The sequence below is a fragment of the Tenrec ecaudatus genome, chromosome 1 (assembly GCF_050624435.1).
Source record: "Tenrec ecaudatus isolate mTenEca1 chromosome 1, mTenEca1.hap1, whole genome shotgun sequence".
NCBI lineage: Eukaryota > Metazoa > Chordata > Mammalia > Afrosoricida > Tenrecidae > Tenrec > Tenrec ecaudatus.
The window spans coordinates 143,691,492-143,708,086 of record NC_134530.1 but is presented as its reverse complement, the minus strand read 5'-3'; the positions used below and the strand labels follow the sequence as shown (position 1 = coordinate 143,708,086).

General features: G+C 59.7%; 2 protein-coding genes across 5 annotated transcripts; both read right to left on the bottom strand.

Annotated features, from left to right (window-relative positions):
• Positions 1 to 384: 384 nt before the first annotated feature.
• On the bottom strand, positions 385 to 6,052 carry CYB561D1 (cytochrome b561 family member D1). 3 transcript variants are annotated; one of them, XM_075559101.1, is made up of 3 exons: positions 5,958 to 6,052; positions 5,299 to 5,336; positions 385 to 4,746 (listed from the first exon to the last, which is right to left on the bottom strand). In XM_075559101.1, exons 2-3 carry the CDS (start codon positions 5,308 to 5,310, stop codon positions 4,243 to 4,245), a joined length of 516 nt encoding a protein of 171 aa, XP_075415216.1. In that variant the 5' UTR covers positions 5,311 to 5,336; positions 5,958 to 6,052; the 3' UTR covers positions 385 to 4,242. The 3 variants fall into 3 exon arrangements, with proteins under 3 accessions (XP_075415216.1, XP_075415213.1, XP_075415221.1); XM_075559098.1 differs by having other exon boundaries at positions 5,825 to 6,032; XM_075559106.1 differs by lacking the exon at positions 5,958 to 6,052 and adding an exon at positions 5,812 to 5,896.
• A 1,289-nt stretch (positions 6,053 to 7,341) lies between these two features.
• ATXN7L2 (ataxin 7 like 2) lies at positions 7,342 to 15,834 on the bottom strand. Of its 2 annotated transcripts, none has more exons than XM_075559087.1 (11): positions 15,701 to 15,834; positions 13,766 to 13,831; positions 13,326 to 13,430; positions 12,750 to 12,960; positions 12,221 to 12,507; positions 11,601 to 11,683; positions 11,109 to 11,362; positions 10,099 to 10,297; positions 9,847 to 9,968; positions 8,487 to 9,282; positions 7,342 to 7,510 (listed from the first exon to the last, which is right to left on the bottom strand). In XM_075559087.1, exons 1-11 carry the CDS (start codon positions 15,825 to 15,827, stop codon positions 7,496 to 7,498), a joined length of 2,265 nt encoding a protein of 754 aa, XP_075415202.1. In that variant the 5' UTR covers positions 15,828 to 15,834; the 3' UTR covers positions 7,342 to 7,495. The 2 variants fall into 2 exon arrangements, with proteins under 2 accessions (XP_075415202.1, XP_075415208.1); XM_075559093.1 differs by lacking the exon at positions 15,701 to 15,834 and adding an exon at positions 14,636 to 15,646 and having other exon boundaries at positions 7,343 to 7,510.
• Positions 15,835 to 16,595: the final 761 nt, after the last annotated feature.

Genomic DNA, 16,595 nt, shown 5'->3' with positions numbered 1-16,595 from the left:
CACTCTGCAGCTGCAGGGCCTGGCCTGGCCTCAGGGTTGTGTCCATTACTGTCACATCCCCGTCCCTTGCTTTCCTGGCTCAGGACAGAATTAAGAAGAAGACTGAGACTGACTTGTGACCAGCAGCTCTGGGCATTTGCAGCAGGTGGGGCGGGAGCTATGGACCCAGGGCCAGGTTCTCCACCAGCTTCCTGACCCAAAGCCACTAGGCAGGCAAGGGGCGGCCAAGCCCCATTCTGCCTCGAGGAGGATGTGGGTCTGCCCACTTAATTCTCTGAGACTCCAGTCCCTTAAGCCTCATTCCCCTCACCGTTCAGTGCCTTCCTGAGAATCACAACAGCCCAGGGCCAGGCTTGAGGAGCAGAAAAACAGACAGAAATACCATGTGTTTACAATTGTTTAATGCTTTGTCATTTTCCGGTGCCTGTTGACATTCATTCATCTCACACTCACATCCCTGTGAGGCAGGTCTACCAGTGATCTGCCCACAGCCACCCCCGTTAGGAGCTTAGTAACCCAGACAGCAGGCTGCCTAGCTCAGGCCAGTGAGACGATTGATGCCACCAGGACAGAGGGCCATGGGGGGCACCCAACAGAAGTGTCCCTGTTCCCTAAGCTTTCAGAAGGCACCAAGAGTGCTGAGGCTGGGGCCTCAGGCTGGCAGTGTCCATGGAAGCCAACCAGGTAAACGGGAGGACCACAGGGCCAGGGTCAAGTGGCCCTTGGTCCGAGCGAATGCACAGGCTTTGTTCAGGCTCCTACAGCTTGACTTGTCAGGTGGAAAGGCCATCTTCCTCACTCAGAGGGCTCAGTGCCCACAACCGGAGTGAAGCCTTGGGCATGGCTGAAGGCAAGCCGCACCCCCTCCCCATTGGGTTAGACTGCAGCCCAGGAAGAAGAGAGGAGGGGGCTGGCTGACTCAGCCTGCAAGTGCTTAGGGATCTGAAGCTGAAAGGCCCCAGCGCCATTCAGCTAATGATTATTATTAACTGTGCACAGGCTTCAACACCGCAGCCAGCTGGCTCAGGCAGGATGCCTGGCTCTCCCACGGCGAGGTTGCAAAAACAAGACCCACAGGAGCTATGCATGGGGGTGGGAAGGGGGGGTACAGTGCGAACTGTGTACTGGTCAGTGTCAGGGAGTGGGGAGGGGTAGCCTGCCCAGGGGAGGCTGCCCAGGCTGGCAGGAGACAGCAGCCTGCCATCCCTGTTTTTGCAGAGGCCAGGCGAGGGGGCTAGAACACTTTACCAGAGAGCTCCTGCCACTCACTCACCAGCTACAGGAAAGATGGGGGCTTGGTAGAGATTACTTGACCTGAAAATGGTAATCCCATTCTATCATAACCCCACCTGGGCTGAGAGTGCCCTCATACTCTGAAACAGGACTTGGTGAACCTGATATGCAAATGTGGGCAAATGACAAACCCACATTTTTTTCTTTTCCTCCATCTGAACACCCTGGCTGAAGCAGAACTGGCCAAGGACAAGCAGTGTCCCCGAGTCACAGGGCAAGGGCAAAAGGACAGCCTTGGCTTCTTCCCCAAGACCTCCTGCTTCATGGCTGGGGATCCCAGCAAAGATCCCAGATGGGGAGGTACAGGCGATGGAGGGCTGGGTGGGAGGGGAAGAAACACCCACACAGCAGACATCTGCAGCTCAGACCCTGTGCACTGGGCTGGAGGGGGAGCCCAGGCACTGAATTCTAATAGCTGTCCAGCTGCTGCTCCAGGATGTGAGGGCAGGTGGTGACAGAGAAGAAGGGAAGCTAGCCAGTTGCCCCACAATCTGGCATACCACAAAGCAGAACTGCCCTGGGGATGTGCTCCCTGCTGGGCCATCAGACACAGCTAAGCTGGGGAAAGACCTGGGCCTTTCCCTCTGCCCTCCAGGAGAGTGACAGTAGGGACCCCTTCTTCCTGCAGAATATAAATGACTTCCCTCTTCCTCCCAGGGCTGGGAATAGACATCAGCTGGCACAGCCCACGCAAACTGCCGGCTGTCAGCACGCCTGCCTGCCGCCCGCCCGCCCAGCAGCCCCCGTACCACCTGGGAGGCGGCAACACCTCAGGCTCTAGGGTGCTGCCTGCTTGGTTCTCAGCACCAGCTGGTGAACCTTACCTGGCCTGTTTACCCTGCTGTAGACAGGCGAGCCCCCGACCCCAGCACTGGGCCTGATGGAAATGTGATGGGGGCAGAGGGGGTGGAATCCCTAGATCAGAGTGGCCCTAGGGGAGGCTCTCCTCCATGCGGTCCCCCATAACTAGTCCTTCCACGTTCAGAACACAGTAGACAGTTGGAGAAGAGAGAAAAAGGCATTCACTGGGGATGGGCACAGTCACCCTCTGTACAGCAAGGGTCTCTGCTTTGATGCTCAAGGTCTATAGAGCTCCTGAGATGCTATCTGACCCAGGAGAAGCCTAGTATTGTCCAAATGGGGCACTGCTGCCTGCGCAGCCCCGTTCCTGGACTGTGGAGTTACCGCTTTGCTTCTGAGCCACAGAAGGAGGAGGTCCTGAATCCTCAGCAGGCCTAGTACATCCAAATTACTGATATCAATGAACTCCCGGGAGTCCTACTGGTGTAGTGGTTATGCATTGGGCTGCTAACCAGGAGGTCAGCAGCTCGAAACCCCCAGCTGCTCCTCAGGAGAAAGACAAGGGTTTCTATACCCATAAAAAGTTAGAGTCTCCGAAACCCAGCGGGGCGTTCTACCCTATAGGGTTGCTAAGAGTCGGCATTAACCAGAAAGCGGTGAGATTATTTTTCTTAGGGGTAGGTACACCTCTTGCTGCCCCAAAGCAAGGAAGCCCCAGCAGCTAGACTCCAGGCCTTCTGGAGCTTCCACTGCACTGTTCCCAGGAGCTGTCTCTACCTGCCTCAACAGCAGCTTTCCTGGCTCGGCTGTCTTCGGTCCGCCATGATCTATGAAGGTGACATCTTCCCGGCGAATGCAGCCACATCACAGCTAACCAGTCTGGCACCCGGCCCTCATGTCTGAGGCAGTCTGGGGAGCTACTTCCAGTCTGGAACAAGGAAGGTTTCTGCAGGGAAGAAAGCCCAGCCCTCATCGCCAGCTGGCTGCAAACTTGGCCCCTTTCTGGGCCAAAGAACAGGCTAGAGTCACAACTGAGGAAAGTTTAAATGACAAGGGGAGCCAGGGAATCAGGAGGACTCTTGTTTCCCCGGGATCAGAGAAGTGTTGCCTTACTTCCTTGGTCTGAATTCTGTTCTAAAGCACCCAGAGTAGCTTCCTATAACTATGTGCTAAAGCCAGAGCCTGGTGAGACTACGATGGACATGGCCCGAGATGCCCAGGACAGTTTGCCTTGGGAGCGGACATCAGGGCAAGGAGCATGGCCAGGCCCTGTAGCCGGAGCCTAATGGAGCCTGCAAGGTGGGCTTGAAGGAAGCTGTAGCTGAACTCTTCTCCTCCTAGAGTGCAGCAGTGTGTGTGTGTGTTGGGGGGGGGGGGTGCTGGAAACTAGGACGGCAGTGCTGTCCCTGTCTTGAGAGTCCAGGAGACCCTCATTGGGGCCCCTTCTCTCTGCAATGACATCCTGCCCCTTGTGCTTTGGTCCAGGGACCAAATCAGTCGATTTCTGAAAGTCCCCGAGGGCAGAACTGTCCCTCCAGGGGAGGCCAGGGAGAAGGAAGAATGTGTAACAATCACGGGCTGGGTCTGCCGCGTGGTCCAGAGCGGGGCGAATGCGCGGACAGACACGGGCTGTTCAAGAGGAAAGGGACTCATCCATGAGTTTAGAACCATTCATTTCACAGTGGAGACACCTGAGATCCGAAGACATGGGACTTGCTTAGCATCACACAACAGAGCCTAAGCCCTGGAATGAGGTCTTGGGGCTCTCCATGACACCTCACTGCTTTCTTAGACACCACCCAAATACCCATAACTGCCACTGAGCAACCCAATTCTTCATCAGGTATGCAAGTAAGGCCTCCACTCCCACCACCCCCACCCCCACCCATACGTGTGTCCACCACCACGAATGGAGGCTTCAGGCCCAAGCTTCCCACTACCTTCCACTCGCATGCCATACATGTCTCGGCTTCAGCCCACTTTGTCGGCACCTCCACAATAGTCACTCCGGCTAACTCTAGCACCTGGCCCAGCCAAGAAGTGCAAAAACCCTACCACTTCTGAAGTAGCTCCCCTGAAGGTCATCAAAGGAACCGTGAAAGTCCAAGGCAGGTGTCCCACCCACCTGCATTCGGCAATCTGAGACATTCACATTTCCATTTTCTTCCTTGGCAAGTAGGAGCTGGAGATCTGGTGCATGATCACCAAGGCTGGGTAGAGGGGCAGTGCCAGGCACAGGTACCAGGCTGCACCTTTGATCTGGGCCTGGAACCACACTGAGTTCATGCCCAAAAGCACCGTGACTGTAGCCATCAGGTAGACCACCAATCCACAGGTCAGATGGTAGAGCTTGAGGCGAGCCACCCTCGAGACCCTGGCTGCCCGGGGGCAGAGGAGGCAGAGTCCACACAGTGCCTGGCCACCAGTGGCCAGCAGGGTCAGAGTTCCCACCCAGCTGTGCCAGGACACCAGGTGGGGCAGTTCACTGCGGGTCCTGCTGGAGATGATGAAGCCCAGGCCCAGGGCTGCACAGACGATGGCCAGGGTCTGCCCCACCCAGTGGAGACGGATCCGAGCCTTTCGGGAGCAGAAGAAGAACGGGGAGTACAAGGGAGAGATGAGCAGGATGGCCTCCGCCATGCAGAGGCAGAACTGTGAACACAGGAGAGGGCCAGTGAGTGGCAGGGCCTGCCGGGGGTGGGGTCGGGGTGGAAGGCTGCGAAAAAGGAGGTGCTCTCAGACATCCAAACCAGAGCATCCACTAGGACCTCCTGTTTCACAAGCCAGCTTGGCTAGGGACAATCATGGGTCAAGCAGATGCCACCTCCCCCACCCTCCATGGACAGTGACTCCCAGTTCTTGACCAGTAGGAACAGCAAATGCTCAATCTTCTTCCTCAGCTTTGGTGGGAGTGGTGGGGGGGCGTTTTCGTGGATAATACTCCTGCCCCATCTTCCCAGCCAAGAAGGCAGTTAACTTCCAAGGCCCCACTCCCTTCACACCACTTGGCGCTTTCCCAGTGGTCTCACCCCCTCTGGGTTTTCCCAACCCCATAGATTCCAGGGAAAGAGAGACCTAGCTCTTTCCCCTACATCTCTGGGTCTTAACAAGGCCGCATCCACCCAGGATTGGCTGGGTGATTTCCCAGGGATGAAGCGAGGTACAGACAAACCATCCAGTGGTGGGAAAGACGCCCGAACTCACCGCCAAGGCCATGAACACAGGGTGCCAGGAGAAAAGACCTGAGAATCAAAGAGAACAGGCTGATGGCTGGCACCACCGTTCCTGTCCAAGGACTCTGACCACAGGGAAAGGGGAACCTGCTATCCCCAAGCCTAGTCAGCCTAGTGCCTCCCGGGGAGCTGTAAACAATAGACCTCCCGCCACAGACGGTCGGTCGTCTGGCCTGGGTTCCCCAGGTGGCAGGTCTCGGAGGTTCACCCGGTCCTGAAAGGGTTTGGGCCCCGTCCTTCTCGCGTATCCTCCAGCAGGAGCCCTGCTTTACAGTGAACTGTCAGTTCCGTTTGTTTCGGTTGCCTGGCCCCCTCCCCCTCCAACACTCCAAGCTCCACCCTTCCACGGCGGCCCCTTCCCCCACCCCGCCCTCGCGGGCCCTCCACGGTCCTCGCTCCACGGATGGGGTGCCCCTCGCCCCTCTCGCAGTGCTCCCCAGCGCGGCCCCTCCGCATCTAGGCTCCGCCCCTCCATTGGCCCCACCTCGCACACTCACTGGTTCCTGGCCGGGACAGCACAGTCAGAAAGACGGTGAAGCCCAAGGCCACCAGGTGCGCCAAGATCCCGCTGCCTCTCCGCAGCCAGCACGTCAGTCTCGGCTCCCTCGTTGGAGCGGGAACCAGACCTACCTCCAGGGCTTGCATGGCCGCGTCCGACCGGCCTCACCCTCCCGGCTGCCGCAGCGCCTCTTCCGGGTTTGCGTTCGCGGAGGCGGCCGCGCGGCAGCTCCTCCCCGGGGACGCCGCGGGCAGGGCGGCGGCGGGGCCCACAGCGCCCCCTGCGGGCCGGGCGGGAAGTGCGGCCGCCCCGTGGGCGGCTCCGGAGGGGCGCCCCGCCCTCGGCAGGGGACCAGGCAACGCCGGGCTTTCTGTAGCCAAATCACTCGCATCGTTATGCCTAGGGGCCGTGGAAGTCGCGTTTCCGGTAATGTATTACCGTAACACCGCCCCGCCCCCCGCCCCGACCTTAGTGCACCTCGTAGAGCGTGTGAAACCACGTTTTGAGTTTTCCAGCACAGCATTTCCGGAGTCTCCCCTGCCAGCCCCTCTACTGTCTTGTGGAACAAGACTCCTGGGTGTGTGAGAACAGGACGATGAGCGTATAATGACAGAAGCGAGTGCCCCTGGCCTGGTGAGCTGGGGCGTGAGGTACAGAGTCCCTTTGTCACCTGCCTGCACTGGGTTGTGTCCCAGGTATGACAAAGGAATAATTGGGCAATCTTGGTACCTCCACCCCACTTGCTCAGCTCTGGGGAGCCTCCCACATGCCCCCTGCTTCCTCCACACCTAAAGGAGCCCTGAAAATTCTACTTCTGCCCTCCCAGCCACTAAGGTGGTTTGATTTTAGCATAAAGTCTCCCTGGTAGATGGTGTACCCAATCCTTAAGGGCAAACCCACAGCGCTGGGAGAGAGCAAACGCTGCAGTTCCCCAGAAATCAAGGTCGGGCATTTACCAACTCACTCAGGAAGTGGTTGAGAAAGCGAGGCTACTGGTAGTAAGCAGGGCAGACAGGCTGAAGAAACCGGGGCAGGCGGGCAGGCAGACAGGGTGGGAAGCTCAGTGGTGTTGGAGGGCCAGGAAGCTGGAGTTCCCAGGATGAAAAGTAAAGCAACAAGTGCCCCTTCCCAACCCTGCCAGATCTCCTTTTGGAGTGGGCCCACAGTGTCAGGGGCTGCAGTGGTCAGCTTCAACCCCAGAAGGACGGGAAGCTGTGGACTAGAGGATTCTGGGGAGGCTTGCTCCCTCTGAGCCACACTTAACCCCTGTCTGGAGAGAAAACCCATCCCCTTACCCCATGATAAGAACCCCCAGCCATTCCCACATTGCTTCCAACAACAGAAGGGTAGAGAAGGGGAGGGGGGGGGACACATGAGACTTTTTCCGACATGGTGGGCATTGGAATTGGTGGCAGATTATCTCAGCCTCCTGGGTTTGGGAACAGTAAGGACACTCATTTTGCTACGTGTTTTTTTTCCTTCCTTTTCTGATTCTGTTTTTATATTTTCTTAGCAGCAACAGAACAGGGAGACAGTCTTGAGGTATTTTAAAGAACTTTTTTCTTAAAAAAAATAATATAAAGTTATAAAAAGCGGCAGCAGCCTGGGGCCCGGATCTGGACGGGAGGAGGTGCTGGCGGCTCCATCGCAGTGGGCAGGCACTTTCTCGTTAATGGGCTTTTGACTGCAGGGAGACAAGAGGCAAGAGGCAGGGTCAGCTGAGGCCGGCCACTTCTTCGACCCAGCGAACCCCGGACCATCCGGACTACGGCTGATTTCCTCCTGCTGGCCTGGCAGGGCTGGGCAAGGGTGAAGAAGCAGCCTGGAGGGGGGGGAGGTCTGAGGATATACACCTGCACATGGGGACATGCACTTGAGCTCTGGGCCTACTGTCGGATTTACTGCTCATCTGGGTACCAGGGAGCTGGTATACACCAGGCCTGAGCCCAAGCCCGAGCTAGGAAGTCGTGCCCTTTCCCCACTGCACTAAGCCCTTCAACCTGAAGCCTATGGGCAGCCCTTGGTATGCTACTCCAGAGACCCTATAAGAAGGGCACATAAGCCTGCTTGACCAAAAGCCCTGGAAAACTTGTCTGGCAGGTGAAAAGCTACAAGTGGGCATGCGTGGACAGCAGCATGCACGCATAAGAGGGCGCCAAGGTAGGTGTGTCTCCCCCCCTTGCCCTTGCTCCTCTACCCGCTCTGCTCGACAGGCTAGGCCATGGCTCAGAGACTGGAGCACAACCCCTACCCCCCACCCCATTGTCCCCAACCCTTCCCATCAGCACTCAGGGAACTAACTCAGCTGCCCTTCCTTCGGACAATAGTGGTAGCTCCAGTTCCTAGAGGGAGGACCATGGCCAGCTCCGGACGACGTGCATGGCTCTCTGTTCAAATTCAGAGTGGGACAGGGCAGCGTCACCTCTGCCCAAAGGAGAAGGCTAGGGATAGGAGAAGGCCCATTAGGCGAAAGTTGGGAGTCCCTGTGCCAAGAGCTGGCCCACCTCTCTAAAGAAGTTGGCCCAGAAACTTCCCCCGTGTTCCCTTCCCTGAATAAACGAGTCCTTCACACTTTCTCGGTGTTGTTACTCATGGTGCACCCCATCCCGGCCCAGTCTGACCCTTCCTTGCCCAGGCTCTTCAGGAAGCTGGGCTGGTACCTTCAGCGTGGAGCACTTCTCCTCAAAGGCCAGGGCTGGGCCCGGCTTCTTCCGGCGCACAGAGCAGGCTGCGTTGGCAGGGGCGCCAGCTTGACAGTGCTTGGCCTTCACAGGCCGGCAGTAAGTGGCCAGGTTTCTCCGCTTTTTGGCGACCTCCTCCTCGGAGAGGCAATTGGTCGGCAGGCCCTTGGCTGGGTGTCCAGCCACTCCCCGGTTCTCCAGCTGAGAAGCCTTGACCGGTGTGGGAGGCTGGTGAGGGACACCCTGACAGTCCAGGGGCCCTGCCCGCTTCACCCTGGGCCCCACCGTCCCATTGAGCCCCATGCCCAGGGCTGTTTTAGTCTTGGCAGGGAGGCCCCGGCAACCGGATGGTTTGCCCTTTCCAGCGGGCTCCAGGATGCAGGTCCGTTTGAAAGTGGTGGGGCCAGGGGATAACTTCCGCTTCCGAGAGGAGGCCTCTGCCTCGGGCCCGTCCTTGCCTTTGGATGACTTGCTGGCCTTGGAAGGTGGGAGTTTGCTGAAGGAGGGGGAGGGCGTGTTGGCAGGCAGTGGTGAGGTGATGGCCTGGCTTCCACCCATGCACTCCGCTTGACTGCAGGCGGCTCCCACACTGGGAGAGCCTGCAGGGTAGCTGGGGACAAGGCTGTCCTTGGTGGGGGGTATAGAGGACGGGCAGGCAGGTCTGGAGGGTGGCCCTGGAAGGCGGGGGCAGCTGCCCATGGAGGATGGGCTCAGGGGGGCAGACAGAGGGGAGCTGACAAGGTGGGCTGGAGGCTCAGCCGCAGGCGGGATCTTCCTGCAGGGGGAAAAAAAAAAAAGAAGAAACCCCTCTGTGCCTGCCGAGCCAGTAGGAGGTGCTGCCCCCACCACACACCAGTCCATGGCCCACTTAGAAATAGCCTGAGCCCCAGCGTTGCTGCCATCTGCTGGGAGACGCTGGAACTGAGGGTTAGGAGGAAGACAAGGAACTAAACCCAAAGCCACTGTTCCTGAGTCAGTCCACAAACTCAAGCCCCCCGCCCCCGCCCTCACCCTCACCCCCACCCCTCCGGGCTGTAGGAAGGAGTGGAAGGACTCCACCGGCTTCCTCAGCTGTAAATTCAGCAAGAAACAGGAGCCGGGCGATTCACCCCGCCTGCCTTCTGGCTAGCAGCAGAGCGCTGCAACCTCGGTGCTGCCTGGGCTTCGCACCGACAAAGCCGCCTGCAGGAGATACACAGTGACAGATCCACTGAGGACCCGGTTGTACACCTCACGGTGGCTGCGTCTCCCTGGCTCCTCTCTAGCCCACACCCCTGGCACAAGCCAAAGCCCCTCTGGGCACGAGCACTGGCTCAGGGCTCTGGGCATGGGGACGTACTTCCACATGTGTGAGCTGAGGTGCCGTTCCAGCATGGAGCTGAGTGCGGAGCAGAACCGGTCCAGCCGGCGGCTAAACACGTAGCATCCTGGGCTCACGAGCCGGCTCCCAAAGGTGCAGAACTGAGGACAGGAGGCAGCACATGGTTAGTGGACCTGGCACACGAGGTGGGGTCGGGGGGCACCTCCTCCTGGATCTGATTTCCTCCCGAATCCTGTGGGCCAGGAGGGCCGGACCCCCCCAGGTCCTTACCGCCTGTGGCCGAGGGGGCCGGGTTGCATAATGGCAGTCAGGGAGGAGGTGGAGGCTGTCGGATATCCCCTCCTCCTCACTCTCCTCGCTGGAGGCGTGGGCCCCACCCCGGGGCAGGGGGAAGGGGAACAGACCTGGGTCCCCATCGCCCCCACAGGGGCCTTCATCATCCAGCTCACTCTCAGAGGAGGCCCGGGACCTGGAAGGGCCAAAAGGGGTGTGACTGGAGATGGGATCCGGGTGGGTGTTAGTGCCCCTGAACCCACATTGTTCCAAGAACCTAAGGCAGGTGGCCTGTAGGGCAGTCCACGAGAAGCGAGAGGGATCAGCAGAGCTGAGAGCAAGAGATAGAAAAAATCAGAGCCCAGGGCTCCCAAGGGCTTCTCTCCCCAAACCCTTCACTCCCGGGCCCTGCCTGCCCAGACTGGCCTCCTCCAGACAACCTTCTGGGCCAGCTCTGGCCGCCTGGGCTGGCTGGCCTCCCTCCCTCCCTCTACCCCACCACCACACCACACACTCCTGAGTGCCAGTCTGGGAGCTGCCCCCAGGGTACAGGAAGTACTGTCTCCTCTAGTGGGGCAGCCTCTGCACATAAAGAGCCAGGGAGTGGACACCTGGGGCCCAGGCACTCCCAGCTACCCAAATGCAAGCATCTGGCCCAGAGAACTCACTGCCATTGAGGTCACTCTGATTCACAGTGACCCTAGAAGGCAGAGTAGGGATGCCCCTGCGGGTTTCTCAGCCTGTAACTGTTTCTGGGAGTAGAAAGCTTGGTCTTTCTCCTGCGGGCCCATTGAAAGCAGCTACTAGGAAAATGTTTGGATCCCAGGTGTTGGCCCCCTTGGTTGGGTCTGGAGAACTATGGCGTGCTTGGTTAGGAACTGGGGGATCCGGTACTCTTGCCCAACTACCAGGTACTCCGTGTCTCCCCTCATGCTCAGGACACCCCTGCCTTTCTTCAAGAAGCCAATCAATGTGCCCCAGTGAGGTGGGCTGGAGCTCAGACATACCTGGGCAGTGCACAGTGTAGGTAGGTCTGCTGGGCCCGAACGGGGAAGGTGCTGCTGGGAGCAGCTGCCGCAGACATGACCTGGGCAGGGGCAGGGGGATCCTGGTGGGTGCGCTCGGGAACAGGCTCCTTGCGCCCTGGGCTCTTCTCCTTGGGAGACTCCCCTTTGCGTGAGTTGGCCTTCAGCTCTGCCACCAGTACGTCAAAGTCTTTGGCCCGACCCTGGACCTCCCGGCGCTGATGCACAGAGTGGATCTAGAAGACAGCATGGTGAGGGGCAGCAGGGCTGAGCTGGCCAGGCTGAGGGGCAGCAGTACACCCTGGCCTGGGTGAGTGGGCGTAGGGTGGGGTGGGGAGATGTCTGCACCTTCATTTACAATCCCATGGGCACTGAACCCTCCTTGGGAGGAGGGGCGGCAAAGCCAGCCTTGCTTGCTGCCCCCACTGGCACCAGCACTCTGTCCTTGTCCTCCCGCCCGGGGCTGAGGCTTACCTTGCAGGTCAACAAGCGGGTGCAGATCTTTTTGGTTTCTGGATTCACTACGCCACACTGCCTGTTGAGGTCACACTCCTTCCCTGTGGAGAAGCGGTTTCCATCAACTCCAAGGTCATATCCAGTAGGCTCGAAGGAAGAGCTGCTCACTTCCTGTCATGGGCCTGAGAGGGACGGGAGCTACAGCAGAAGGGCCCCTGCCCTCTGGGCCTGCGGCCTTCCTCAGAAACTCTTCTGGGCATCTGCTCCTGGCACACCTTTAGGAATTCTCCAAGCCCAGAGTAGGGCCATGCGTGTCAAGAAAGAGAAGCAGCTGCAGACATCTGGGATGCCAAGGAATCCAGCTGTGAGAGGGGCCAGGTGCCCAGAGTCCTGGCAGGTGAGCAGCCTGTGGACATCACTACACCTGCTGGGCACAGGTGCCCTTAGCCGTGACCAGAAGACTGGGTTGAGGAAAGCTTCCCAGAGAGCAAGCAGGTCAAGTGCATGTCCACATTTAAGGGTGACAGGGGGCCCACTTAAATCATCAGGGGCTTCCTGACCTCCCCACCTGATTCAAGAACAGTGCAGTCCAGGAGACCCCATTCTATCTCCCTGGTCCCGAGACCATGACTACTCACGAGCCATCTTCCGATGGGTTTTGGGGGTCAGTCTGGCCCCAGCAGGCTCCTTCTCAGGGGGGCTGCCTTCGCCCCGGTGACTGGGGCCCTCGCTGGGGGATGCTCCGCTGTTCTCCCTGCCCGGGGGGTCTTTAGGAGGTGGTGCTGTGGGGAGTTTCCCTGGGGAGTCCTTGGTGGGGCAGCAGGGCTGGCTGAGGAAAGCTGAGGGCGGGGCCACCCTGATTCCTTGTCCATCAGGCTTCGGGAGGCTGGACATCTTCTCCAGATTCACCACAGGCATGAAAAGGCTGCTCGGGGAGAGAGGATGGGAGATGGCGGGTGGGGCGGCTGGCCCTGGGGCCTGGACTTGGGCCAGAGCTAGCTCCTTCCCGGCCCAGGAACGTGGGTGGACTCTAGCAGGGCTGCAGAACACAGAGAGCACTCCCCCTCGGCCTCTGGAGCACAGACTGCAGATCAGGCTGGCTGTCTCTCGGCCTAGGGTCCATGCAAACCCCTCCCTGGGCTAGGATCAGGGCCGGTCTCTCCTTACCAGAGATTGTCCTTCTGGGTCTGCTCCGGAGGCTGGTGGCCACGGCTCCGGGACCCCTGGCCCTTCTCCCTGGAGGAGGTTCTGGTGGAACCTGAGGCCCTACAAGCTGGTCCCTGCCCATTCACTACATGGCATTTCTGGGAGCTGGCGGGGGCTGGTGGGGGTGGTGGGACCCGGGTGTAAAGCTTGCTGAGGGGCCCGTGTCTTCTTTCTGTCAGTGGGAGGGGGAGAGAGTAACAGAGGTGAGTGGGATCAACGGCCCTCCTCCCTTCCTGCAGCCTCCTACCCCTACCCAGTCACCCAAGTGGGAGAATCTGTGTCTCCACCTGGAGCTTGCAAACCTGCCTCTTCCTCATTCCGAGAACACCTCAAAGACTCAACAGGCTAGACCTCAGAGCCCTTTCCTGAAGTCTCCTAGCTGCTATGAGTTTGCTCAGGTGAGGACCCCCCCCACCCCACCCCCAGGACCTGCCTCCTTCTAGGACCACATATGACCTCACACCAGGCCCTGTCCTCAGAGTTCCGCTCCCACCTCCCTCTGCCCGACCTCCCCCCCCCTGCGGGGTGCCCCCTCACCACAGTGCTTCTGGAAAGCTTGAGGCTTCACCACCTGGCTGCAGTGGTTACACACAACCAAGTAAAAGTCGTCCTGGGCGGGGCAGTGCCCGAAGATGGACATGTCTGCAATGACAGACACCCTCGTCAATGGGGCAGAGGGCCCTGGGTTTCCCCAATAAGGTCTCGAGTCACACCCAGCCCACCCGCCAAAGGTCCTTCCCCTCCCATGGGAAGTGACGGGCTCTCTCTAGAGCTTGGCCTTGCAGGGACCTTGTAGGTGAGTGGGCACTGACCCCCTATGATTCGCATCTCCAGCGAGTCACAGGAGCTGGGGAAACGGACTGACCTGGACCTAGCAAAGTGAGGCTCGCCACGCGGCTCTGTGCAGCTGCCTCCTTCTCTTTCTTGGTGGGCAGGGTTCTAAGTGCAGGGACCCTAATGTGTGTGTCAATGCCCACCTTCCTTAATGAGGGTCATGGCATCCAACTTCTTCGAGTTTTTGCTGTTCTCTTCCAACTCAGCCCCTGGGGGAGAAATGCAGTTCAGAAGGCCCGCCCTGTGCCCCAGCAGCCCCCTCCTCTCTCCACCCTCAGGCCCTAACGGTGGGTGGCATGAATCCTACCCCCTGACAAGTGACAAGCTCCTGTTGCTGGGGACCCTTGGAGGGTCTTTCCGTGGGTCTGTCAAGTGCCTGGCTTCCTTCAGCTGCCACCTCAGAGGGACGCAGCCACTTTTCTTACAGGCCATGCACTCCAAAGGAGACACTGGGGGGAGCACTGCTCACTAGTGGGGTGACTGTAGGTAAATAATCCCCTCTATTCTGGGCCTGCTTCCCCATTTCAGGAGAAAACGGGCGTTGGCAAATTCTACAGTCGACCCCCCTCCCCCAAACCTTTCTTGAGCTATCTCGGACAGGTCCTTTCAGCTATTCTGTAGCACCCCAAATAAGACCCTCTCCTAGCCATTCCCCCAAACTCAGTCTTGTTTCCATGGAGTACACAGCATGGTCAAAGCTTCTCAGGGCCTGCACTGACAACGCAGCCACAGAGCAGAGAGCTTGCTGCCCCAAGGCCTTTTCAGCACCTTCAAAGACTCCCGGTCAGTGGGAGGGCTTTGGAAGAGGGTTGCCCTCAGTTTCTGGCTTGACTGCAAAAACACCTTAGCTGTGCAAAGCAGCTCTCTCCCCTCCCCCAGCCTCCCCCCCTCCTGTACGCCCCCTCCCTGTCCCTAGTGGGGGGGGGGAATCAATTCTGAGTCACCAAACCCGTCTGATTCCATTTCCGGTGCTCAATGCACCCAGACCCGACAATGGCCCCATCCTTGCCCACCCAGAGCGGGGCAGTCCCAGGGTGGCCGGGGCTCCCATTCAGGTTCGCTCTGTGATGTCCGAGTGCAGGTTTGCCCCTGTACAGGGTGAGGTCGCTGACAGTCCAATTTCATCTCCGGAGAGGAAGGGTGGTGGGCTGGGTGGACGGGGCAGCTCTCCTGCTAGCCTCGGTGAAATGCAAATGTGGGAGTGACTGACAGGCCGGAGCTGCGAGTCGGCGGTCTCCGAGGGGAGCAAGTGCCGAGAGAGACCGCTCCAAGCGCTCTCCTCCTCCAAAGCCTCGCACTGGCGAACTTCTTCAGGGACTTCTCAGGGTGCCCGCCCGCTGTCACCCCCAAGGCTCACCAAGTCAGAGGCCCTCTGGGGGCCGGGAGACAAAGATCAGGGGCTGGTGGCTGGTTCTCTAATGGCACTCAGAGACCTAGAGAGGGTGGGGGTCCCGGAAGAGCCAAGAGTCAGGGCAAGAGGCCCAGAAAAGGGCAGAGGGTCAGAAAGAGAGATGGACAAACGGAATGAGGAAGGGAGAGTGTGTGGGAAGATGGATGGATGGACGAGCGGACAGACGCAAAAACTGGCGTGGAAGGTGAGGGGTGGGTGTCCCAGAGCACCGTAACCCGCGGGCAAACGCCAAAAAGGCGCAAGAGGTGTAAGGCAGAAGGCAAAAGAACAAGGGGCTCTCGAGGGGGGCACTGGAGTGGGGTGCTGGAAAACACGTGGAGAGGACTGCTGCAAATGGGCAAAGCTAGAGGCAGGTGCAGGAGGGGCGGAGGCCAGAGGCTAGTGAGCAAGGAGAAAGAAAGAGGCCGGCAGACGTGGGGGGCAAGTAGAGAGCACGAGCTGAAGCAAAGGTGGGCAGGGTGGGCAGCGTGCGGGAGGCCGGCGCTAGGACCCAGAGGCGCGAGGACAGCTGAGCGGGCGGGCACTAGGACCCGGCGGGTCCTTTGTTTGGGGGGCCGGGGAGCCGGACGGCGGCTCCCGTCGGCGGCTCCCCTCAGCTGGCGGGGGCCCGGAGAGGGGGAGGGGAGACAGTGATGGGGTCCCCTGACTCTAGGGGAGCCTCACTCACCGTCAGCTGCAGGCAAGTCAGCCCGTTCCAACCATGAGCTCCAGCTCTGTCCCGCGAAGTCATCGAGACTCGGCACCCGCCGCTCCAGAGCGGCCATTGCTGCCGCCGCGCGTTCACGCACCGCCATCACCGCCACGGACGCGCGCCCGCCCGCCCCGGCGCCGCCGCCGCGCGGCACCCTCCCTCCCACCCCACCGCAGGCACGCCTCCCCTCTCCCGCTCCCCCCCCCACTCGCCAAGCTCACTTTATGCGCAAGCGCAACATAGGTCGCTTTCTCTTTCCCCTCCCGCCTGCACAGCCTTCTGGGAAGTGTAGTCTTGGAGCGGGTGCTGTTGCCTGCCGAGCTTACTGCCCAAATGCCTCCGAAATGCACAATTAGGAAGGAAAAAGTGAATACCCACACCGCTAGATCTCCTCTCCTAACCCTGGGACACACATTCTTCGTGCTACGAACCCTCTCGCCCACACTCACTGCGCGCACACCCAGCCCAAGACCTCTGGCCGCCCTAGACGCCCCTCTCCGCCGAGCGTCCGCCAGCTGGCTGGCGCCCCTTCCCGGGCTGGCGGCCACTCGGCGCCTACACTTCGCTGTAGACCGAGTGGGGTAGGTGCAGGGAGGTGGGCGCTGTGAATCAGAAGGGCAAGGGGAGGGAGCCTGTAGGCTGTGCTGAAGGACACAGAGGTTGGCGTGGGGGAGTGTCCTCGGCTCCCATATTGTGCCTCCTCTGTGGGAAGCGCACGTCGCCCTGATGCGGAACGGAGAGCTGGAGTGGCGCTGTCTGGGCTTGGGAGGACCTAGCCGAGCTGACCAAGATCACCTGTCGGGATGACAGGCTGTCTCCGAGCCAGAGCCAGCCCCGGACAGGGATGGCCCTGAGGCTGTTGGTGTGGGTA

Bases quoted from the DNA above. Each gene is read 5' to 3' on its own strand.
- CYB561D1 (XM_075559098.1), bottom strand. From the start codon at position 5,972: ATGCAAGCCCTGGAGGTAGGTCTGGTTCCCGCTCCAACGAGGGAGCCG. The intron at 5,337-5,824 runs GTGAGTGTGCGA...TTTGATTCTCAG, and splicing joins GCTGTCCCGGCCAGGAACCA to GTCTTTTCTCCTGGCACCCT. The intron at 4,747-5,298 runs GTGAGTTCGGGC...CTGTGTTCACAG, and splicing joins CTGTGTTCATGGCCTTGGCG to TTCTGCCTCTGCATGGCGGA.
- ATXN7L2 (XM_075559087.1), bottom strand. From the start codon at position 15,827: ATGGCGGTGCGTGAACGCGCGGCGGCAGCAATGGCCGCTCTGGAGCGG. The intron at 11,363-11,600 runs GTAAGCCTCAGC...GCTGTCTTCTAG, and splicing joins CCCGCTTGTTGACCTGCAAG to ATCCACTCTGTGCATCAGCG. The intron at 9,969-10,098 runs GTAAGGACCTGG...TCCTGTCCTCAG, and splicing joins GGCCCCCTCGGCCACAGGCG to TTCTGCACCTTTGGGAGCCG.